The sequence below is a fragment of the Oncorhynchus keta genome, unplaced genomic scaffold, assembly GCF_023373465.1.
Source record: "Oncorhynchus keta strain PuntledgeMale-10-30-2019 unplaced genomic scaffold, Oket_V2 Un_contig_28615_pilon_pilon, whole genome shotgun sequence".
NCBI lineage: Eukaryota > Metazoa > Chordata > Actinopteri > Salmoniformes > Salmonidae > Oncorhynchus > Oncorhynchus keta.
In genome coordinates this window covers 1-26,184 of record NW_026286128.1, presented here as the reverse complement: position 1 = coordinate 26,184, position 26,184 = coordinate 1, and the positions used below count along the sequence as shown (strand labels likewise).

Here is a 26,184-nt window from a genome sequence, read left to right as displayed (position 1 = left end):
GTGTGGAGTAAAGGTGGTCTAGAGAGCTTTGTTCACATCTCTGTGTGGAGTAAAGGTGGTCTAGAGAGCTTTGTTCACATCTCTGTGTGGAGTAAAGGTGGTCTATGGAGAGCTTTGTTCACATCTCTGTGTGGAGTAAAGGTGGTCTAGAGAGCTTTGTTCACATCTCTGTGTGGAGTAAAGGTGGTCTATGGAGAGCTTTGTTCACATCTCTGTGTGGAGTAAAGGTGGTCTAGAGAGCTTTGTTCACATCTCTGTGTGGAGTAAAGGTGGTCTAGAGAGCTTTGTTCACATCTCTGTGTGGAGTAAAGGTGGTCTAGAGAGCTTTGTTCACATCTCTGTGTGGAGTAAAGGTGGTCTAGAGAGCTTTGTTCACATCTCTGTGTGGAGTAAAGGTGGTCTAGAGAGCTTTGTTCACATCTCTGTGTGGAGTAAAGGTCTAGAGTTCTTCACGTGTAATATGCTGGCAGAAATTCGGTAAAACGAATTTAAATTTCCATTAAAGTCTCCGCCCCTCAAACCTTCGAGTTAGTTTGAGGGTTAGGGTTTTTTTTATTTATTTTTTTATTTATTTCACCTTTATTTAACCAGGTAGGCTAGTTGAGAACAAGTTCTCATTTGCAACTGCGACCTGGCCAAGATAAAGCATAGCAGTGTGAACAGACAACACAGAGTTACACATGGAGTAAACAATTAGCAAGTCAATAACACAGTAGAAAAAAATGGGCAGTCTATATACAATGTGTGCAAAAGGCATGAGGAGGTAGGCGAATAATACAATTTTGCAGATTAACACTGGAGTGATAAATGATCAGATGGGCATGTACAGGTAGAGATATTGGTGTGCAAAAGAGCAGAAAAGTAAATAAATAAAAACAGTATAAAAACAGTATGGGAATGAGGTAGGTGAAAAAGGGTGAGCTATTTACCTATAGACTATGTACAGCTGCAGCGATCGGTTAGCTGCTCGGATAGCTGATGTTTGAAGTTGGAGAGGGAGATAAAAGTCTCCAACTTCAGCGATTTTACAATTCGTTCCAGTCACAGGCAGCAGAGTACTGGAACGAAAGGCGGCCAAATGAGGTGTTGGCTTTAGGGATGATCAGTGAGATACACCTGCTGGAGCGCGTGCTACGGATGGGTGTTGCCATCGTGACCAGTGAACTGAGATAAGGCGGAGCTTTACCTAGCATGGACTTGTAGATGACCTGAGCCAGTGGGTCTGGCGACGAATATGTAGTGAGGGCCAGCCGACTAGAGCATACAAGTCGCAGTGGTGGGTGGTATAAGGTGCTTTAGTGACAAAACGGATGGCACTGTGGTAGACTGCATCCAGTTTGCTGAGTAGAGTGTTGGAAGCCATTTTGTAGATGACATCGCCGAAGTCGAGGATCGGTAGGATAGTCAGTTTTACTAGGGTAAGCTTGGCAGCGTGAGTGAAGGAGGCTTTGTTGCGGAATAGAAAGCCGACTCTGGATTTGATTTTTGATTGGAGATGTTTGATGTGAGTCTGGAAGGAGAGTTTGCAGTCTAGCCAGACACCTAGGTACTTATAGATGTCCACATATTCAAGGTTGGAGCCATCCAGGGTGGTGATGCTAGTCGGGCATGCGGGTGCAGGCAGCGATCGGTTGAAAAGCATGCATTTGGTTTTACTCGCGTTTAAGAGCAGTTGGAGGCCACGGAAGGAGTGCTGTATGGCATTGAAGCTCGTTTGGAGGTTGGATAGCACAGTGTCCAATGACGGGCCGAAAGTATATAGAATGGTGTCGTCTGCGTAGAGGTGGATCAGGGAATCGCCCGCAGCAAGAGCAACATCATTGATATATACAGAGAAAAGAGTCGGCCCGAGAATAGGGGTTAAGGGTTAGGGGTTAGGGTTAGTTTGAAGGTTAGGGTTTGAGGTTAAGGTTTAGGATTAGGGGTTAAGGGTTAGGGGTAAAGGGTTAGGGGTAAAGGGTTAGGGGTAAAGGGGTAAGGGGTTAAGGGTTCAGGGTTAAAACCTGTGTAGGGCAGAGGTTCCGCTAGCAACATTCCGCTGAAAAGGCAGTGCGCGAAATTCAAAAATATATTTTAGAAATATGTAGTTTTCACACATTAACAAGTCCAATACAGCAAATGAAAGATAAACACCTTTTTAATCTACCCATCGTGTCCGATTTCAAAAATGATTTACAGCTAAAGCACAACATATGATTGTGTTAGGTCATAGCCAAGTCACAAAAACACACACAGCCATTTTCCTGCCAAAGATAGGAGTCACAAAAAGCAGAAATAGAGATACAATTAATCACTAACCTTTGATGATCTTCATCAGATGACACTCATAGAACATCATGTAACACAATACATGTATGTTTTGTTCGATAATGTGCATATTTATATCCAAAAAACTCAGTTTACAATGGCGCCTTACGTGCAGTAATGTTTTGATTACAAAACATCTTGAGATCTTGCAGAAATACTCATAATAAACATTGATAAAAGATACAAGTGTTATTCACAGAATTAAAGATAGACTTCTCCTTAATGCAACCGCTGTGTCAGATTTCAAAAAAACTTTACGGAAATCCGCCATTTTGGAGGCAACAAAGTTAGAAACAACACCATAAATATTCACTTACCTTTGATGATCTTCATCAGAATGCACTCCCGGGAATCCCAGTTCGACAATAAATGACTGATTTCTTCCATAAAGTTCCATCATTTAAGTCCAAATATCCACTTGTTGTTCAGCCCTGTAATCCATCTTGTGCATGCATTTCATCCAGACAAAAACTCGAAAAAGTTCCATTTAGAAACATGTCAGACGATGTATAGAATCAATCGTTAGGATGTTTTTAACATAAAACATGAATAATGTTCCAAACGGAGAATTCCTTTGTCTTCAGAAAGGCTCTAGAACGAGAGGTAACTCTGTCGGGAGGGTGCGTCATGAGACCAAGGCTCTCTGTCAGACCACTGACTCAAAAGGTCTCATGAGCCCCTGCTTTATAGTAGAATCCTCATTTAAGTTTCAAAATATGGTTGACATCTAGTGGAAGCCCTACGAAGTGCAACCTCATCCATATCTCAATGTGTACTCGGTAGGCCAAGCTTTGAAAAACTACAAACCTCACTTCCTGATTGGATTTTTCTCAGGTTTTCGCCTGCCATGTGGGACATCACAGTCTCTGTGGAACCTGACTGACTGGATGGAGGAAACATCACAGTCTCTGAGGAACCTGACTGGCTGGAGGGAGGAAACATCACAGTCTCTGAGGAACCTGACTGGCTGGAGGGAGGAAACATCACAGTCTGTGAGGAACCTGACTGGCTGAAGGGAGGAAACATCACAATCTCTGAGGAACCTGACTGGCTGGAGGGAGGAGACATCACAGTCTCTGAGGAACCTGACTGGCTGGAGGGAGGAGACATCACAGTCTCTGAGGAACCTGACTGGCTGGAGGGAGGAGACATCACAGTCTCTGAGGAACCTGACTGGAGGGAGGAGACATCACAGTCTCTGAGGAACCTGACTGGAGGGAGGAAACATCACAGTCTCTGAGGAACCTGACTGGCTGGAGGAAACATCACAGTCTCTGAGGAACCTGACTGGCTGGAGGGAGGAAACATCACAGTCTCTGAGGAACCTGACTGGCTGGAGGGAGGAAACATCACAGTCTCTGAGGAACCTGACTGGCTGGAGGGAGGGAGACATCACAGTCTCTGAGGAACCTGACTGGCTGGAGGGAGGAAACATCACAGTCTCTGAGGAACCTGACTGGCTGGAGGGAGGAAACATCACAGTCTCTGAGGAACCTGACTGGCTGGAGGAGGAGACATCACAGTCTCTGAGGAACCTGACTGGCTGGAGGGAGGAAACATCACAGTCTCTGAGGAACCTGACTGGCTGGAGGGAGGAGACATCACTGTCTCCTGAGGAACCTGACTGGCTGGAGGGGAGGAACATCACAGTCTCTGAGGAACCTGACTGGAGGGAGGAGCATCACAGTCTCTGAGGAACCTGACTGGAGGAGGAAACATCACAGTCTCTGAGGAACCTGACTGGCTGGAGGAAACATAACAGTCTCTGAGGAACCTGACTGGAGGGAGGAGACATCACAGTCTCTGGAGGAACCTGACTGGCTGGAGGTGGAGGAAACATCACAGTCTCTGAGGAACCTGACTGGCTGGGAGGAACCTGGGCTGGAGACATCACAGTCTCTGAGGAACCTGACTGGCTGGAGGAAGGAAACATCACAGTCTCTGAGGAACCTGACTGGCTGGAGGGAGGAACATCACAGTCTCAGAGGAACCTGACTGGCTGGAGGGAGGAGACATCACAGTCTCTGAGGAACCTGACTGGCTGGAGGAGACATCACAGTCTCTGAGGAACCTGACTGGCTGGAGGGACATCACAGGAGGAACATCATCAGTCTCTGAGGAACCTGACTGGCTGGAGGGAAACATCACAGTCTCTGAGGAACCCTGACTGGCTGGAGGGAGGAAACATCACAGTCTCTGAGGAACCTGACTGGCTGGAGGAGACATCACAGTCTCTGGAGGGAACCTGACTGGCTGGGAGGGAGGAGACATCAAGCAGTCTCTGAGAACCTGACTGGCTGAGGAAACATCACAGTCTCTGAAGAACCTGACTGGCTGGAGGGAGGAGACATCACAGTCTCTGAGGAACTTGGCTGGAGGGAGGAAACATCACAGTCTCTGAGGAACCTGACTGGCTGGAGGAAACATCACAGTCTCTGAGGAACCTGACTGGCTGGAGGAAACATCACAGTCTCTGAGGAACCTGACTGGCTGGAGGAGGAAACATCACAGTCTCTGAGGAACCTGACTGGCTGGAGGGAGGAAACATCACAGTCTCTGAGGAACCTGACTGGCTGGAGGGAGGAGACATCACAGTCTCTGAGGAACCTGACTGGCTGGAGGGAGGAAACATCACAGTCTCTGAGGAACCTGACTGGCTGGAGGGAGGAGACATCACAGTCTCTGAGGATCCTGACTGGCTGGAGGGAGGAGACATCACAGTCTCTGAGGAACCTGACTGGCTGGAGGGAGGAGACATCACCGTCTCTGAGGAACCTGACTGGCTGGAGGGAGGAGACATCACAGTCTCTGAGGAACCTGACTGGCTGGAGGGAGGAGACATCACAGTCTCTGAGGAACCTGACTGGCTGGAGGGAGGAGACATCACAGTCTCTGAGGAACCTGACTGGCTGGAGGGAGGAGACATCACAGTCTCTGAGGAACCTGACTGGAGGGAGGAAACATCACAGTCTCTGAGGAACCTGACTGGCTGGAGGAAACATCACAGTCTCTGAGGAACCTGACTGGCTGGAGGGAGGAAACATCACAGTCTCTGGAGGAACCTGACTGGCTGGAGGGAGGAAACATCACAGTCTCTGAGGAACCTGACTGGCTGGAGGGAGGAGACATCACAGTCTCTGAGGAACCTGACTGGCTGGAGGGAGGAAACATCACAGTCTCTGAGGAACCTGACTGGCTGGAGGGAGGAGACATCACAGTCTCTGAGGAACCTGACTGGCTGGAGGGAGGAGACATCACAGTCTCTGAGGAACCTGACTGGCTGGAGGGAGGAGACATCACCGTCTCTGAGGAACCTGACTGGCTGGAGGAAACATCACAGTCTCTGAGGAACCTGACTGGCTGGAGGAAACATCACAGTCTCTGAGGAACCTGACTGGCTGGAGGAAACATCACAGTCTCTGAGGAACCTGACTGGCTGGAGGAAACATCACAGTCTCTGAGGAACCTGACTGGCTGGAGGGAGGAAACATCACAGTCTCTGAGGAACCTGACTGGCTGGAGGGAGGAGACATCACAGTCTCTGAGGAACCTGACTGGCTGGAGGGAGGAAACATCACAGTCTCTGAGGAACCTGACTGGCTGGAGGGAGGAAACATCACAGTCTCTGAGGAACCTGACTGGCTGGAGGGAGGAAACATCACAGTCTCTTAGGAACCTGACTGGCTGGAGGGAGGAAACATCACAGTCTCTGAGGAACCTGACTGACTGGAGGGAGGAAACATCACAGTCTCTGAGGAACCTGACTGGCTGGAGGGAGGAAACGCTCACAGTCTCTGGAGGAACCCTGACTGACTGGAGGGAGGAAACATCACAGTCTCTGAAGAACCTGACTGGCTGGAGGGAGGAAACATCACAGTCTCTGAGGAACCTGACTGGCTGGAGGGAGGAGACATCACAGTCTCTGAGGAACCTGACTGGCTGGAGGGAGGAAACATCAGTCTCTGAGGAACCTGACTGGCTGGAGGGAGGAAACATCACAGTCTCTGAGGAACCTGACTGGCTGGAGGAAGGAAACATCACAGTCTCTGAGGAACCTGACTGGCTGGAGGGAGGAGACATCACAGTCTCTGAGGAACCTGACTGGCTGGAGGGAGGAGACATCACAGTCTCTGAGGAACCTGACTGGCTGGAGGAGACATCACAGTCTCTGAGGAACCTGACTGGATGGAGGAAACATCACAGTCTCTGACGAACCTGACTGGCTGGAGGAAACATCACAGTCTCTGAGGAACCTGACTGGCTGGAGGGAGGAAACATCACAGTCTCTGAGGAACCTGACTGGAGGGAGGAGACATCACAGTCTCTGAGGAACCTGACTGGCTGGAGGGAGGAGACATCACAGTCTCTGAGGAACCTGACTGGCTGGAGGAAACATTACAGTCTCTGAAGAACCTGACTGGCTGGAGGGAGGAGACATCACAGTCTCTGAGGAACTTGGCTGGAGGGAGGAAACATCACAGTTTCTGAGGAACCTGACTGGCTGGAGGAAACATCACAGTCTCTGAGGAACCTGACTGGCTGGAGGGAAGAAACATCACAGTCTCTGAGGAACCTGACTTGCTGGAGGGAGGAGACATCACAGTCTCTGAGGAACCTGACTGACTGGAGGGAGGAAACATCACAGTCTCTGAGGAACCTGACTGGCTGGAGGGAGGAGACATCACAGTCTCTGAGGAACCTGACTGACTGGAGGGAGGAAACATCACAGTCTCTGAGGAACCTGACTGGCTGGAGGGAGGAGACATCACAGTCTCTGAGGAACCTGACTGGCTGGAGGGAGGAAACATCACAGTCTCTGAGGAACCTGACTGGAGGGAGGAGACATCACAGTCTCTGAGGAACCTGACTGGAGAGAGGAAACATCACAGTCTCTGAGGAACCTGACTGGCTGGAGGGAGGAAACATCACAGTCTCTGAGGAACCTGACTGGCTGGAGGAAACATCACAGTCTCTGAGGAACCTGACTGGCTGGAGGAAACATCACAGTCTCTGAGGAACCTGACTGGCTGGACGGAGAAAACATCACAGTCTCTGAGGAACCTGACTGGCTGGAGGAAACATCACAGTCTCTGAGGAACCTGACTGGCTGGAGGGAGGAAACATCACAGTCTCTGAGGAACCTGACTGGCTGGAGGGAGGAGACATCACAGTCTCTGGAGGAACCTGACTGGCTGGAGGGAGGAAACATCACAGTCTCTGAGGAACCTGACTGGCTGGAGGAAACATAACAGTCTCTGAGGAACCTGACTTGCTGGAGGGAGGAGACATCACAGTCTCTGGAGGAACCTGACTGGCTGGAGGGAGGAAACATCACAGTCTCTGAGGAACCTGACTGGCTGGAGGGAGGAAACATCACAGTCTCTGAGGAACCTGACTGGCTGGAGGGAGGAAACATCACAGTCTCTGAGGAACCTGACTGGCTGGAGGGAGGAAACATCACAGTCTCTGGAGGAACCTGACTGGCTGGAGGGAGGAGACATCACAGTCTCTGAGGAACCTGACTGGCTGGAGGGAGGAGACATCACAGTCTCTGAGGAACCTGACTGGCTGGAGGAGACATCACAGTCTCTGAGGAACCTGACTGGATGGAGGAAACATCACAGTCTCTGACGAACCTGACTGGCTGGAGGAAACATCACAGTCTCTGAGGAACCTGACTGGCTGGAGGGAGGAAACATCACAGTCTCTGAGGAACCTGACTGGAGGGAGGAGACATCACAGTCTCTGAGGAACCTGACTGGCTGGAGGGAGGAGACATCACAGTCTCTGAGGAACCTGACTGGCTGGAGGAAACATCACAGTCTCTGAAGAACCTGACTGGCTGGAGGGAGGAGACATCACAGTCTCTGAGGAACCTGGCTGGAGGGAGGAAACATCACAGTCTCTGAGGAACCTGACTGGCTGGAGGGAGGAAACATCACAGTCTCTGAGGAACCTGACTGGCTGGAGGAAACATCACAGTCTCTGAGGAACCTGACTGGCTGGAGGAAACATCACAGTCTCTGAGGAACCTGACTGGCTGGAGGGAGGAAACATCACAGTCTCTGAGGAACCTGACTGGCTGGAGGGAGGAGACATCACAGTCTCTGAGGAACCTGACTGGCTGGAGGGAGGAAACATCACAGTCTCTGGAGGAACCTGACTTGCTGGAGGGACGAGACATCACAGTCTCTGAGGAACCTGACTGGCTGGAGGGAGGAAACATCACAGTCTCTGAGGAACCTGACTGGCTGGAGGGAGGAAACATCACAGTCTCTGAGGAACCTGACTGGCTGGAGGGAACATCACAGTCTCTGAGCCTGACTGGCTGGAGGAGAGATACCGTCTCTGAGGAACCTGGCTGCTGGAGGAAACATCACAGTCTCTGAGGAACCTGACTGGCTGGAGGAAACATCCACAGTCTCTGAGGAACCTGACTGGCTGGAGGAAACATCACAGTCTCTGAGGAACCTGCCTTGCTGGAGGAAACATCACAGTCTCTGAGGAACCTGACTGGCTGGAGGGAGGAAACATCACAGTCTCTGAGGACCCTGACTGGCTGGAGGGAGGAAACATCACAGTCTCTGAGGAACCTGACTGGCTGGAGGAGGAAACATCACAGTCTCTGAGGAACCTGACTGGCTGGAGGGAGGAAACATCACAGTCTCTGAGGAACCTGACTGGCTGGAGGGAGGAAACATCACAGTCTCGAGGAACCCTGACTGGCTGGAGGGAGGAGACATCACAGTCTCTGAGGAACCTGACTGACTGGAGGGAGGAAACATCACAGTCTCTGAGAACCTGACTGGCTGGAGGGAGGAAACATCACAGTCTCTGAGGAACCTGACTGGCTGGAGGGAGGAAACATCACAGTCTCTGAGGAACCTGACTGGGCTGGAGGGAGGAAACATCACAGTCTCTGAGGAACCTGACTGGCTGGAGGGAGGAGACATCACAGTCTCTGAGGAACCTGACTGGCTGGAGGGAGGAAACATCACAGTCTCTGAGGAACCTGACTGGCTGGAGGGAGGAAACATCACAGTCTCTGGAGGAACCTGACTGGCTGGAGGGAGGGGAAACATCACAGTCTCTGGGGAACCTGACTGGCTGGAGGGAGGAGACATCACAGTCTCTGAGGAACCTGACTGACTGGAGGGAGGAAACATCACAGTCTCTGGAGGAACCTGACTGGCTGGAGGGAGGAGACATCACAGTCTCTGAGGAACCTGACTGGCTGGAGGAAACATCACAGTCTCTGAAGAACCTGACTGGCTGAGGGAGGAGACATCACAGTCTCTGAGGAACCTGGCTGGAGGGAGGAAACATCACAGTCTCTGAGGAACCTGACTGGCTGGAGGGAGGAAACATCACAGTCTCTGAGGAACCTGACTGGCTGGAGGAAACATCACAGTCTCTGAGGAACCTGACTGGCTGGAGGAAACATCACAGTCTCTGAGGAACCTGACTGGCTGGAGGGAGGAAACATCACAGTCTCTGAGGGAACCTGACTGGCTGGGGGAGGAGACATCACAGTCTCTGAGGAACCTGACTGGCTGGAGGGAGGAAACATCACAGTCTCTGAGGAACCTGACTTGCTGGAGGGAGGAGACATCACAGTCTCTGAGGGAACCTGACTGGCTGGAGGGAGGAAACATCACAGTCTCTGGAGGAACCTGACTGGCTGGAGGGAGGAAAACATCACAGTCTCTGAGGAACCTGACTGGCTGGAGGGAGGAGACATCACAGTCTCTGAGGAACCTGACTGGCTGGAGGGAGGAGACATCACCGTCTCTGAGGAACCTGACTGGCTGGAGGAAACATCACAGTCTCTGAGGAACCTGACTGGCTGGAGGAAACATCACAGTCTCTGAGAACCTGACTGGCTGGAGGAAACATCTTCAGTCTCTGGAGGAACCTGACTGGCTGGAAAACATCACAGTCTCTGAGGAACCTGACTGGCTGGAGGAGGAAACATCACAGTCTCTGGAGGACCCTGACTGGCTGGAGGGAGGAAACATCACAGTCTCTGAGGAACCTGACTGGCTGGAGGAGGAAACATCACAGTCTCTGAGGAACCTGACTGGCTGGAGGGAGGAAACATCACAGTCTCTGGAGGAACCTGACTGGCTGGAGGGAGGGAACATCACAGTCTCTGAGGAACCTGACTGGCTGGAGGAGGAGACATCACAGTCTCTGAGGAACCTGACTGACTGGAGGGAGGAAACATCACAGTCTCTGAGGAACCTGACTGGCTGGAGGGAGGAAACATCACAGTCTCTGGAGGAACCTGACTGGCTGGAGGGAGGAAACATCACAGTCTCTGAGGAACCTGACTGGCTGGAGGGAGGAAACATCACAGTCTCTGAGGAACCTGACTGGCTGGAGGGAGGAGACATCACAGTCTCTGAGGAACCTGACTGGCTGGAGGGAGGAAACATCAAGTCCTGAGGAACCTGACTGGCTGGAGGGAGGAAACATCACAGTCTCTGAGGAACCTGACTGGCTGGAGGGAGGAAACATCACAGTCTCTGAGGAACCTGACTGGCTGGAGGGAGGAGACATCACAGTCTCTGAGGAACCTGACTGACTGGAGGAGGAAACATCACAGTCTCTGAGGAACCTGACTGGCTGGAGGGAGGAAACATCACAGTCTCTGAGGAACCTGACTGGCTGGAGGGAGGAAACATCACAGTCTCTGAGGAACCTGACTGGCTGGAGGGAGGAAACATCACAGTCTCTGAGGAACCTGACTGGCTGGAGGGAGGAGACATCACAGTCTCTGAGGAACCTGACTGGCTGGAGGGAGGAAACATCACAGTCTCTGGAGGAACCTGACTGGCTGGAGGGAGGAGACATCACAGTCTCTGAGGAACCTGACTGGATGGAGGAAACATCACAGTCCTGAGGAACCTGACTGGCTGGAGGAAAACATCACAGTCTCTGGAGGAACCTGACTGGCTGGAGGGAGGGAGACATCACAGTCTCTGAGGAACCTGACTGGCTGGAGGGAGGAAACATCACAGTCTCTGAGGAACCTGACTGGAGGGAGGAGACATCACAGTCTCTGAGGAACCTGACTGGCTGGAGGGGAGGAGACATCACAGTCTCTGAGGAACCTGACTGGCTGGAGGGGAGGAGACATCACAGTCTCTGAGGAACCTGACTGGCTGGAGGGAGACATCACAGTCTCTGAGGAACCTGACTGGCTGGAGGGAGGAGACATCACAGTCTCTGAGGAACCTGACTGGCTGGAGGGAGGAGACATCACAGTCTCTGAGGAACCTGACTGGCTGGGGGGAGGAGACATCACAGACTCTGAGGAAACGGACTGGCTGGAGGGAGGAGACATCACAGTCTCTGAGGAACCTGACTGGCTGGAGGGAGGAGACATCACAGTCTCTGAGGAACCTGACTGGCTGGAGGGAGGAGACATCACAGTCTCTGAGGAACCTGACTGGCTGGAGGGAGGAAACATCACAGTCTCTGAGGAACCTGACTGGCTGGAGGGAGGAGACATCACAGTCTCTGAGGACACGTCAGACAGCAGAAGAACAGTATCTGATGAGAAAGGCCGGTAAGACACACACACACACACACACACACACACACACACACACACACACACACACACACACACACACACACACACACACACACACACACACACACACACACACACACACACACACACACACACACACACACACACACACACACACACACACACACACACACACACACACACACACACACACACACACACAGTACACACACAGTACACAGACCTACCTGGGCATCTGTAGAGCTTCCTGGCCTGAGAGATGTCTCCTTTACTGAGTCTGGTCCTCTGTCCAATGGCAGGACGGATCCCACTCTCATCTCTAGATGGGAGGATGGTGTCTAGAAACATACCTCTGGATGGAGGGAGGGAGGGAGGAGGGGGAGGGAGGGAGGAGAGGGGAGGGAGGGAGCGGGGGAGGGAGGGGGAGGGGGGGAGTGAGGGAGGGAGGTAGGGGGGTGAGGAGGGGGAGGAAGGAGGGAGGGGGAGTGAGGGAGGGAGGGTGGAGTGGGAGGAGGGGGAGGGAGGGAGGGAGGAGGGGGAGGGAGGGAGCGGGGGAGGGAGGGGGGGGGGGAGGAGGGAGGGAGGGAGGGGGGGGTGAGGAGGGGGAGGGAAGGAGGGAGGGGAGGAGGGGGAGGGAGAGATAATGAAGTAAAAAAATAAACTTTTCAATTAAATACATGAAATGTCAGAGTGTGTGTGTGTGTGTGTGTGTGTGTGTGTGTGTGTGTGTGTGTGTGTGTGTGTGTGTGTGTGTGCGTGCGTGCGTGCGTGCGTGCGTGTGTGTGAGCGTGTGTGTGAGTGTGTGTGCGTGTGTGCGTGCGTGTGTGCGTGTGTGTTACCGTGAGAAGGTGTTCCTAGCATAATGCATGATGCTGTCGAAGTCGTAAGGCTCCCCCAGCGAGTTCACCTCTCCTGGTTCCATCTTCAAGAAGTTATACTCCTGACCTGGAGACAACACACTCTCAGATATTGACACTCTCAGATAGAGACACTCTCAGATAGAGACACTCTCAGATAGAGACACTCTCAGATATTGACACACTCTCAGATAGACACTCAGATATTGACACACTCTCAGATATTGACACTCTCTCAGATAGAGACACTCTCAGATAGACACACTCTCAGATAGAGACAACACACTCAGAGAGGAGACACACTCTCAGATAGACACACTCTCAGATAGAGACAACACTCTCAGATAGAGACACTGTCAGATATTGACACACTCTCAGATAGAGACACTCTCAGATAGAGACACACTCAGATAGAGACACTCTCAGATAGAGACAACGCACACTCAGATAGCTCAGATAGAGACCACACTCTCGGATAGACACACTCTCAGATAGACACACTCTCAGATAGAGACACACTCAGATAGAGACACACTCAGATAGAGACACTCTCAGATAGAGACACACTCTCAGATAGAGACACACTCTCAGATAGAGACACACTCTCAGATAGACACACTCAGATAGAGACACACAGATAGAGACACACTCAGAAAGAGACACACAGATAGAGATACACTCAGATAGAGACACACAGATATAGACACAGATAGAGACACACAGATAGAGAGAGACACACAGATATAGACACAGATAGAGACACACAGATATAGACACAGATAGACACAGATAGAGACACACAGATATAGACACAGATAGAGACACACAGATATAGACACAGATAGAGACACTCTCAGATAGAGACACACTCAGATAGAGACACTCTCAGATAGAGACACACAGATAGAGACACACTCTCAGATAGACACTCTCAGATAGAGACACTCTCAGATAGAGACACACTCAGATAGAGACAGGTTAGCTCTCTCTCTAGCCCTCGCTATCTCCCTACTTGCTATTCGGCCTGCTAACGGCTAGCTTGTCTAGCCCGGGCCTACGAACTGTTAGCTTGTTAGCACAGGCCTGCTAACCATCTGACTCACCTCATCCCAAACACTTCTGAACCCATTTACTTTCTATCTCTCTTTGATTTTTATTTGTTTATACCTTCCGGAAACCTGCCTCACCCACTGTGATACGGATTCGCTATCACTTTTAATTTTGATTTATTTTTATGACACACTCAAGAACCTCCAGACGCTAACCAGCTAACTAGCTACAAGCTATTTAGTCATTGTTAGTTTAAAAAAAAAAAAAAAAAAAAAACCTGGATAACACTCGCCAGCCCAGCTTCCCTGCCCATCCACCGCTGCCCCCTGGACACTGATTTCTTGGCTACATAGCTGACGCACGCTGGACTGTCCATTAATCACGGTACCCCATTCTGCTTGTTTGTTTATCTGTCGGCCCAGTTGCCTAGTCAACGCCATTTTACCTGCTGTTTGTTGTGCTAGCTGATTAGCCTCGCCTACTGTTTTTAGCTAGCTTTCCCAATTCAACACCTGTGATTACTGTATGCCTCGCTGTATGTCTCTCCCAAATGTCAATATGCCTTGTATACTGTTGTTCAGGTTAGTTATCATTGTTTTAGTTCACAATGGAGCCCCTAGATCCACTCTGCATACCCCTGTTACCTCCTTTGTCCCACCCCCACACATGCGGTGACCTCACCCATTACAACCAGCATGTCCAGAGATACAACCTCTCTCATCATCACCCAGTGCCTGGGCTTACCTCCGCTGTACCCGCACCCCACCATACCCCTGTCTGCGCATTATGCCCTGAATATATTCTACCATGCCCAGAAACCTGCTCCTCTTATCCTCTGCCCCCAACGCTCTAGGCGACCAGTTTTGATAGCCTTTAGCCGCACCCTCATACTACTCCTTCTCTGTTCCGCGGGTGATGTGGAGGTAAACCCAGGCCCTGCATGCCCCTCAGGTACCCTCATTTGTTGACTTCTGTGATCGAAAAGTCTTGGTTTTATGCATGTCAACATCAGAAGCCTCCTCCCTAAGTTTGTTTTACTCACTGCTTTAGCACACTCTGCTAACCCTGATGTCCTTGCCGTGTCTGAATCCTGGCTCAGGAAGGCCACCAAAAATTCAGAGATTTCCATACCCAACTATAACATCTTCCGTCAAGATAGAACTGCCAAAGGGGGCGGAGTCGCAGTCTACTGCAGAGATAGCCTGCAAAGTAATGTCATACTTTCCAGGTCCATACCCAAACAGTTTGAACTACTAATTTTGAAAATTACTCTCTCCAGAAACAAGTCTATCACTGTTGCCGCCTGCTACCGACCCCCGTCAGCTCCCAGCTGCGCCCTGGACACCATTTGTGAATTGATCGCCCCTCATCTAGCTTCAGAGTTTGTTCTGTTAGGTGACCTAAACTGGGATATGCTTAACACCCCGGCAGTCCTACAATCTAAGCTAGATGCCCTCAATCTCACTCAAATCATCAAGGAACCCACCAGGTACAACCCTAACTCTGTAAACAAGGGCACCTCATAGACGCCATCCTGACCAACTGGCCCTCCAAATATACCTCCGCTGTCTTCAACCAGGATCTCAGCGATCACTGCCTCATCGCCTGTATCCGCCACGGAGCCGCAGTCAAACGACCACCCCTCATCACTGTCAAACGCTCCCTAAAACACTTCTGTGAGCAGGCCTTTCTAATCGACCTGGCCCGTGTATCCTGGAAGGACATTGACCTCATCCCGTCAGTTGAGGATGCCTGGTCATTCTTTAAAAGTAACTTCCTCACCATTTTAGATAAGCATGCTCCGTTCAAAAAATGCAGAACCAAGAACAGATACAGCCCTTGGTTCACTCCAGACCTGACTGCCCTCGACCAGCACAAAAACATCCTGTGGCGGACTGCAATAGCACCGAATAGCCCCCGTGATATGCAACTGTTCAGGGAAGTCAGGAACCAATACACGCAGTCAGTCAGGAAAGCTAAGGCCAGCTTCTTCAGGCAGAAGTTTGCATCCTGTAACTCCAACTCCAAAAGTTCTGGGACACTGTGAAGTCCATGGAGAACAAGAGCACCTCCTCCCAGCTGCCCACTGCACTGAGGCTAGGAAACACGGTCTCCACCGATAAATCCATGATTATCGAAAACTTCAATAAGCACTTCTCAACGGCTGGCCATGCCTTCCGCCTGGCTACTCCAACCTCGCCAACAGCTCCGCCCGTAGTTCCTCACCCAAGCCTCTCCAGGTTCTCCTTTACCCAAATCCAGATAGCAGATGTTCTGAAAGAGCTGCAAAACCTGGACCCGTACAAATCAGCTGGGCTTGATAATCTGGACCCGCTATTTCTGAAACTATCTGCCGCCATTGTCGCAACCCCTATTACCAGCCTGTTCAACCTCTCTTTCATATCGTCTGAGATCCCCAAGGATTGGAAAGCTGCCGCAGTCATCCCCCTCTTCAAAGGGGAGACACCCTGGACCCAAACTGCTATAGACCTATATCCATCCTGCCCTGCCTATCTAAGGTCTTCGAAAGCCAAGTCAACAAACAGGTCACTGACCATCTCGAATCCCACCGTACCTTCTCCGCTGTGCAATCTGGTTTCCGAGCCGGGTCACGGGTGCACCTCAGCCACACTCAAGGTACTAAATGATATCATAACCGCCATCGATAAAAGACAGTACTGTGCAGCCGTCTTCATCGACCCGCCAAGGCTTTCGACTCTGTCAATCACCAAATTCTTATCGGCAGACTCAACAGCCTCGGTTTTTCGGATGACTGCCTTGCCTGGTTCACCAATTACTTTGCAGACAGAGTTCAGTGTGTCAAATCGGAGGGCATGCTGTCCGGTCCTCTGGCAGTCTCTATGGGGGTGCCACAGGGTTCAATTTCTGGCCGACTCTTTTCTGTATATCAATGATGTTGCTCTTGCTGCGGGCGACTTCCCTGATCCACCTCTACGCAGACGACACCATTCTATATACTTTCGGCCCGTCATTGGACACTGTGCTATCCAACCTCCAAACGAGCTTCAATGCCATACAGCACTCCTTCCGTGGCCTCCAACTGCTCCTAAACGCGAGTAAAACCAAATGCATGCTTTTCAACCGATCGCTGCCTGCACCCGCATGCCCGACTAGCATCACCACCCTGGATGGTTCCAACCTTGAATATGTGGACATCTATAAGTACCTAGGTGTCTGGCTAGACTGCAAACTCTCCTTCCAGACTCACATCAAACATCTCCAATCAAAAATCAAATCCAGAGTCGGCTTTCTATTCCGCAACAAAGCCTCCTTCACTCACGCTGCCAAGCTTACCCTAGTAAAACTGACTATCCTACCGATCCTCGACTTCGGCGATGTCATCTACAAAATGGCTTCCAACACTCTACTCAGCAACTGGATGCAGTCTATCACAGTGCCATCCGTTTTGTCACTAAAGCACCTTATACCACCCACCACTGCGACTTGTATGCTCTAGTCGGCTGGCCCTCACTACATATTCGTCGCCAGACCCACTGGCTCCAGGTCATCTACAAGTCCATGCTAGGTAAAGCTCCGCCTTATCTCAGTTCACTGGTCACGATGGCAACACCCATCCGTAGCACGCGCTCCAGCAGGTGTATCTCACTGATCATCCCTAAAGCCAACACCTCATTTGGCCGCCTTTCGTCCTCCAGTACTCTGCTGCCTGTGACTGGAACGACTTGCAAAAATCGCTGAAGTTGGAGACTTTTATCTCCTCACCAACTTCAAACATCAGCTATCCGAGCAGCTAACCGATCGCTGCAGCTGTACATAGTCTATTGGTAAATAGCTCACCCTTTTTCACCTACCTCATTCCCATACTGTTTTTATACTGTTTTTATTTATTTACTTTTCTGCTCTTTGCACACCAATATCTCTACCTGTACATGCCCATCTGATCATTTATCACCAGTGTTAATCTGCAAAATTGTATTATTCGCCTACCTCCTCATGCCTTTGCACACATTGTATATAGACTGCCCATTTTTTCTACTGTGTTATTGACTTGCTAAATTGTTTACTCCATGTGTAACTCTGTTGTCTGTTCACACTGCTATGCTTTATCTTGGCCAGGTCGCAGTTGCAAATGAGAACTTGTTCTCAACTAGCCTACCTGGTTAAATAAAGGTGAAATAAATAAAAATAAAAATAAAATAAACTCAGATAGAGACTCTCAGATAGAGACACACTCAGATAGAGACACACAGATAGAGACCCATAGATAGAGACCCACAGATAGAGACACACAGATAGAACCACACATATAGAGACACACAGATAGAGACACACAGATAGAGACACACAGATAGAGATGCACAGATAGAGAAACACAGATAGACACAGACAGATATACACACAGATAGAGACACACAGATAGAGACACACACAGATAGAGACACACTCAGATAAAGACACACAGATAGAGACACACAGATAGAGACACACAGATAGAGACACACAGATATAGACACAGATAGAGACACACAGATAGAGACACACAGATAGAGACACACAGATATAGACACAGATAGAGACACACAGATAGAGACACACAGCTAGAGACACACAGCTAGAGACACAGATAGAGACACACATATAAACACACACAGATAGAGACACACAGATATAGACACAGATAGAGACACACAGATAGAGACACACAGATAGAGACACACAGCTAGAGACACACAGATATAGACACAGATAGAGACACACAGATATAGACACAGATAGAGACACACAGATAGAGACACAGCTAGAGACACACAGATAGAGACACACAGGTAGAGACACACAGATATAGACACAGATAGAGACACACAGATAGAGACACACAGATAGAGACACACAGATAGAGACACACTCAGATAGAGACACAGATAGAGACACACACAGATAGAGACACACAGATAGAGACACACACAGATAGAGACACACATATAGAGACACACATATAAACACACACAGATAGAGACACACTCAGATAGAGACACACAGATAGAGACACACAGATAGAGACACACAGATAGAGACACACAGGTAGAGACACACAGATATAGACACAGATAGAGACACACAGATAGAGACACACAGATAGAGACACACAGATAGAGACACACACAGATAGAGACACACAGATAGAGACACACAGATAGAGACACACAGATAGAGACACACAGATAGAGACACACAGATAGAGACACACAGATAGAGACACACAGATAGAGACACACAGATAGAGACACACAGATAGAGACACACAGATAGAGACACACAGATAGAGACACACAGAGATCCTTTTGGGTTGCATCACTGCCTGTCCGTCCCTGTGTTACCTGGTTGTATGTTGTCTCTGATGATGGTGACGTGATCGTCTCGGTCGGGCCGGGTGTGTTCATGCCAGAACCCGATCACGTGACCCAACTCATGAACCACGATGCCAAACTTATCACAGTTCTTCCCTATCGATATCGCCTGAGGACCATTACCACGACGACCCACGTAGGAGCAACAGCTGGATAGAGAGGGACAAAGAGAGAAAGAGGGACAAAGAGAGAAAGAGGGACAAAGATAGAAAGAGGGACACAGATAGAAAGAGGGACAAAGATAGAAAGAGGGACAAAGATAGAAAGAGGGACAAAGACAGGGAGAGAAAGAGGGACAAAGAGAGAAAGAGGGACAAAGAGAGAAAGAGAGACAAAGAGAGAAAGAGAAACAAAGAGAGAAAGAGGGACAAAGAGAGAAAGAGGGACAAAGAGAGAAAGAGGGACAGGGAGAGAAAGAGGGACAAAGATAGAAAGAGGGACAAAGAGAGAAAGAGGGACAAAGAGAGAAAGAGGGACAAAGATAGAAAGAGGGACACAGATAGAAAGAGGGACAAAGATAGAAAGAGGGACAAAGATAGAAAGAGGGACAAAGAGAGAAAGAGGGACAAAGATAGAAAGTGGGACAAAGAGAGAAAGAGAGACAAAGAGAGAAAGAGAGACAAAGAGAGAAAGAGGGACAGGGAGAGAAAGAGGGACAAAGATAGAAAGAGGGACAAAGAGAGAAAGAGGGACAAAGAGAGAAAGAGGGACAAAGACAGGAGATAAAGAGGGACAAAGAGAGAAAGAGGGACAAAGATAGAAAGAGGGACAAAGAGAGAAAGAGGGACAAAGAGAGAAAAGAGGGACAAAGAGAGAAAGAGGGACAAAGAGAGAAAGAGGGACAAAGAGGGAAAGAGAGACAAAGAGAGAAAGAGGGACAGGGAGAGAAAGAGGGACAAAGATAGAAAGAGGGACAAAGAGAGAAAGAGGGACAAAGAGAGAAAGAGGGACAAAGAGGGAAAGAGGGACAAAGAGGGAAAGAGAGACAAAGAGAGAAAGAGGGACAGGGAGAGAAAGAGGGACAAAGATAGAAAGAGGGACAAAGAGAGAAAGAGGGACAAAGAGAGAAATAGGGACAAAGACAGGGAGAGAAAGAGGGACAAAGAGAGAAAGAGGGACAAAGAGAGAAAGAGGGACAAAGATAGAAAGAGGAACAAAGAGAGAAAGAGGGACAAAGAGAGAAAGAGGGACAAAGATAGAAAGAGGGACAAAGAGAGAAAAGAGGGACAAAGAGAGAAAGAGGGACAAAGAGAGAAAGAGGGACAAAGAGAGAAAGAGGGACAAAGAGGGAAAGAGAGACAAAGAGAGAAAGAGGGACAGGGAGAGAAAGAGGGACAAAGATAGAAAGAGGGACAAAGAGAGAAAGAGGGACAAAGAGAGAAATAGGGGACAAAGACAGGGAGAGAAAGAGGGACAAAGAGAGAAAGAGGGACAAAGAGAGAAAACTCAAAGAGAGAAAGAGGGACAAAGAGAGAAAGAGGGACAAAGATAGAAAGAGGGACAAAGAGAGAAAGAGGGACAAAGAGAGAAAGAGGGACAAAGATAGAAAGAGGGACAAAGAGAGAAAGAGGGACAAAGAGAGAAAGAGGGACAAATATAGAAAGAGGGACAAAGAGAGAAAGAGGGACAAAGACAGGGAGATAAAGAGGGACAAAGAGAGAAAGAGGGACAAAGATAGAAAGAGGGACAAAGATAGAAAGAGGGACAAAGAGAGAAAGAGGGACAAAGAGGGAAAGAGGGACAATGAGAGAAAGAGGGACAAAGACAGGGTGAGAAAGAGGGACAAAGAGAGAAAGAGGGACAAAGAGAGAAAGAGGGACAAAGATAGAAAGTGGGACACAGATAGAAATAGGGACAAAGAGAGAAAGAGGGACACAGATAGAAAGAGGGACACAGATAGAAAGAGGGACAAAGAGAGAAAGAGGGACAAAGAGAGAAAGAGGGACAAAGAGAGAAAGAGAGACAGAGAAAGAGAGACAGAGAAAGAGGGACAAAGATAGAAAGAGGGGACAAAGAGAGAAAGAGGGACAAAGAGAGAAAGAGGGACAAAGAGAGAAATAGGGACAAAGATAGAAAGAGGGACAAAGAGGGAAAAGAGACAAAGAGAGAAAGGGACAGGGAGAGAAAGAGGGACAAAGATAGAAAGAGGGACAAAGAGAGAAAGAGGGACAAAGAGGAAAGAGGGACAAAGAGAGAAAGAGGGACAAAGACAGGGAGAGAAAGAGGGACAAAGAGAGAAAGAGGGACAAAGAGAGAAAGAGGGACAAAGAGAGAAAGAGGGACAAAGAGAGAAAGAGGGACAAAGAGAGAAAGAGGGACAAAGAGAGAAAGAGGGACAAAGAGAGAAAGAGGGACAAAGATAGAAAGAGGGACAAAGAGAGAAAGAGGGACAAAGAGAGAAAGAGGGACAAAGAGAGAAAGAGGGACAAAGATAGAAAGAGGGACAAAGAGAGAAAGAGGGACAAAGACAGGGAGATAAAGAGGGACAAAGAGAGAAAGAGGGACAAAGATAGAAAGAGGGACAAAGATAGAAAGAGGGACAAAGAGAGAAAAGAGGGACAAAGAGGGAAAGAGGGACAATGAGAGAAAGAGGGACAAAGACAGGGTGAGAAAGAGGACAAAGAGAGAAAGAGGGACAAAGAGAGAAAGAGGGACAAAGATAGAAAGTGGGACACAGATAGAAATAGGGACAAAGAGAGAAAGAGGGGACACAGATAGAAAGAGGATAGAAAGAGGGACAAAGAGAGAAAGAGGGACAAAGAGAGAAAGAGGGACAAAGAGAGAAAGAGAGACAGAGAAAGAGAGACAGAGAAAGAGGACAAAGATAGAAAGAGGGACAAAGAGAGAAAGAGGGACAAAGAGAGAAAGAGGGACAAAAGAGAGAAATAGGGACAAAGATAGAAAGAGGGACAAAGAGGGAAAAAGAGACAAAGAGAGAAAGAGGGACAGGGAGAGAAAGAGGGACAAAGATAGAAAGAGGGACAAAGAGAGAAAGAGGGACAAAGAAGAAAGAGGACAAAGAGAGAAAGAGGGACAAAGATAGAAAGAGGGACAAAGAGAGAAAGAGGGACAAAGATAGAAAGAGAGACAAAGAGGGAAAGAGGGACAAAGAGAGAAAGAGGGACAAAGAGAGAAAGAGGGACAAAGACAGGAGAGAAAGAGGGACAAAGAGAGAAAGATGGACAAAGAGAGAAAGAGGGACAAAGAGAGAAAGAGGGACAAAGAGAGAAAGAGGGACAAAGATAGAAAGAGGGACAAAGATAGCAAGAGGGACAAAGACAGGAGATAAAGGGGACAAAGATAGAAATAGGGAAAAGAGAGAAAGAGGACAAAGAGAGAAAGAGGGACAAAAGAGAGAAAGAGGGACAAAGATAGAAAGAGGGACAAAGAGGGAAAAGAGAGACAAAGAGAGAAAGAGGGACAGGGAGAGAAAGAGGGACAAAGAGAGAAAGAGGGACAAAGAGAAAAGAGGACAAAGATAGAAAGAGGGACAAAGAGGGAAAGAGGGACAAAGATAGAAAGAGGGACAAAGAGAGAGAAATAGGGACAAAGACAGGGAGAGAAGAGGGACAAAGAGAGAAAGAGGGACAAAGAGAGAAAGAGGGACAAAGAGAGAAAGAGGGACAAAGAGAGAAAAAGAGGGACAAAGATAGAAAGAGTGGGACAAAGAGAGAAAGAGGGACAAAGACAGGGAGATAAAGAGGGACAAAGAGAGAAAGAGGGACAAAGAGAGAAAGAGGGACAAAGAGAGAAAGAGGGACAAAGATAGAAAGAGGGACAAAGATATGAAAGAGGGACAAAGAGAGAAAGAGGGACAAAAAGACAGAAGATAAAGAGGGACAAAGAGAGAAAGAGGGACAAAGATAGAAAGAGGGACAAAGAGAGAAAGAGGGACAAAGAGAGAAAGAGGGACAAAGATAGAAAGAGGGACACAGAGAGAAAGAGGGACAAAGATAGAAAGAGGGACAAAGATAGAAAGAGGGACAAAGAGAGAAAGAGGGACAAAGATAGAAAGACAAAGAGAGAAAGAGGGACAAAGAGAGAAAGAGAGACAAAGAGAGAAAGAGGGTCAAAGAGAGAAAGAGGGACAAAGATAGAAAGAGGGACAAAGAGAGAAAGAGGGACAAAGAGAGAAAGAGGGACAAAGACAGAGATAAAGAGGGACAAAGAGAGAAAGAGGGACAAAGATAGAAAGAGGACAAAGAGAGAAAGAGGGACAAAGAGAGAAAGAGGGACAAAGAGAGAAAGAGGGACAAAGAGAGAAAGAGGGACAAAGAGGGAAAGAGAGACAAAGAGAGAAAGAGGGACAGGGAGAGAAAGAGGGACAAAGATAGAAAGAGGGACAAAGAGAGAAAGAGGGACAAAGAGAAAAGAGGGACAAAGAGGGAAAGAGGGACAAAGAGAGAAAGAGGGACAAAGAGAGAAATAGGGACAAAGACAGGGAGAGAAAGAGGGACAAAGAGAAAAGAGGACAAAGAGAGAAAGAGGGAAAGAGAGAAAGAGGGACAAAGAGAGAAAGAGGGACAAAGATAGAAAGAGGGACAAAGATAGAAAGAGGGACAAGAGAGAAAGAGGGACAAAGATAGAAAGAGGGACAAAGATAGAAAGAGGGACAAAGAGGGGGACAAAGAGAGAAAGAGGGACAAATATAGAAAGAGGGACAAAGAGAGAAAGAGGGACAAAGACAGGAGATAAAGAGGGACAAAAGAGAGAAAGAGGGACAAAGATAGAAAGAGGGACAAAGATAGAAAGAGGGGACAAAGAGAGAAAGAGGGACAAAGAGGGAAAGAGGGACAAAGATAGAAAGAGGGACAAAGACAGGGTGAGAAAGAGGGACAAAGAGAGAAAGAGGGACAAAGAGAAAAAGAGGGACAAAGATAGAAAGTGGGACACAGATAGAAATAGGGACAAAGAGAGAAAGAGGGACACAGATAGAAAGAGGGACACAGATAGAAAGAGGGACAAAGAGAGCAAGAGGGACAAAGGTAGAAAGAGGGACAAAGAGAGAAAGAGAGACAAAGAGAGAAAGAGGGACACAGATAGAAAGAGGGACAAAGAGAGAAAGAGGGACAAAGAGAGAAAGAGGACAAAGAGAGAAAGAGGGACAAAGATAGAAAGAGGGACAAAGAGGGAAAAAGAGACAAAGAGAGAAAGAGGGACAAAGAGAGAAAGAGGGACAAAGATAGAAAGAGGGACAAAGAGAGAAAGAGGGACAAAGACAGGGAGAGAAAGAGGGACAAAGAGAGAAAGATGGACAAAGAGAGAAAGAGGGACAAAAGAGAGAAAGAGGGACAAAGATAGAAAGAGAAAGAGGGACAAAGATAGAAAGAGGGACAAAGAGAGAAAGAGGACAAAGATAGGGAGAAAGAGGACAAAGATAGAAATAGGGACAAAGAGAAAGAGGACAAAGAGAGAAAGAGGGACAAAGAGAGAAAGAGGACAAAGATAGAAAGAGGGACAAAGAGGGAAAGAGAGACAAAGAGAGAAAGAGGGACAGGAGAGAAAGAGGGACAAAGATAGAAAGAGGGACAAAGAGAGAAAGAGGGACAAAGATAGAAAGAGAGACAAAGAGGAAAAGAGGGACAAAGACAGAAGAGGGACAAAGAGAGAAATAGGGACAAAGACAGGGAGAGAAAGAGACAAAGAGAGAAAGAGGGACAAAGAGAAAAGAGGGACAAAGAGAGAAAGAGGGACAAAGAGAGAAAGAGGGACAAAAAGATAGAAAGAGGGACAAAGAGAGAAAGAGGACAAAGACAGGAGGGACAAAGAGGAAAGAGGGACAAAGAGAGAAAGAGGGACAAAGAGAGAAAGAGGACAAAGAGGAAAGAGAGACAAAGAGAGAAAGAGGGACAGGGAGAGAAAGAGGACAAAGATAGAAAGAGGGACAAAGAGAGAAAGAGGGACAAAGAGAGAAAGAGGGGCAAAGAGAAAAGAGGGACAAAGAGAGAAAGAGGGACAAAGAGAGAAATAGGGACAAAGACAGGGAGAGAAAGAGGGACAAAGAGGAAAGAGGGACAAAGAGAGAAAGAGGGACAAAGATAGAAAGAGGGACAAAGAGAGAAAGAGGGACAAAGAGAGAAAGAGGGACAAAGATAGAAAGAGGGACAAGAGAGAAAGAGGGACAAAGAGAGAAAGAGGGACAAAGAGAGAAAGAGGGACAAAGATAGAAAGAGGGACAAAGAGAGAAAGAGGGACAAAGACAGGGAGATAAAGAGGGACAAAGAGAGAAAGAGGGACAAAGAGTAGAAAGAGGGACAAAGAGAGAAAGAGGGACAAAGAGAGAAAAAGAGGGACAAAGAGAGAAAGAGGGACAAAGAGAGAAAGAGGGACAAAGACAGAGAAAGAGGGACAAAGGAGAGAAAGAGGGACAAAGAGAGAAAGAGGGACAAAAGATAGAAAGTGGGACACAGATAGAAAGAGGGACAAAGAGAGAAAGAGGGACACAGAGGGACACAGATAGAAAGAGGGACAAAGAGAGAAAGAGGGACAAAGAGAGAGAAAGAGGGACAAAGAGAGAAAGAGGACAAGAGAGAGAAGAGAGGACAAAAGAGAAAGAGGGACAAAGAGAGAAAGAGGGACAAAGAGAGAAAGAGGGACAAAGAGAGAAAAGAGGGACAAAGAGAGAAAGAGGGACAAAGATAGAAAGAGGGACAAAGAGAGAAAGAGAGACAAAGATAGAAAGAGGGACAAAGAGGGAAAGAGGGACAAAGAGAGAAAGAGGGACAAAGAGAGAAAGAGGGACAAAGACAGGGAGAGAAAGAGGGACAAAGAGAAAAGAGGGACAAAGAGAGAAAGAGGGACAAAGAGAGAAAGAGGGACAAAGAGAGAAAAGAGGGACAAAGATAGAAAAGAGGGACAAAAGAGAAAGAGGGACAAAGACAGGGAGATAAAGAGGGACAAAGAGATAGAAAGAGGGACAAAGAGAGAAAAGAGGGACAAAGAGAGAAAGAGGGACAAAGAGAGAAAGAGGGACAAAGATAGAAAGAGGGACAAAGAGAGAAAGAGGGACAAAGAGAGA

General features: G+C 48.4%; 1 protein-coding gene across 1 annotated transcript; it reads right to left on the bottom strand.

Moving 5' to 3' along the window:
* Positions 1–12,086: 12,086 nt before the first annotated feature.
* On the bottom strand, positions 12,087–19,867 carry LOC127923166 (uncharacterized; the record flags this gene model as incomplete). Its single annotated transcript, XM_052507104.1, has 3 exons — positions 12,087–12,221; positions 12,709–12,814; positions 19,137–19,867. Coding segments are annotated over 3 exons (972 nt in total), but the record flags the coding sequence as incomplete, so codon positions are not given.
* Positions 19,868–26,184: the final 6,317 nt, after the last annotated feature.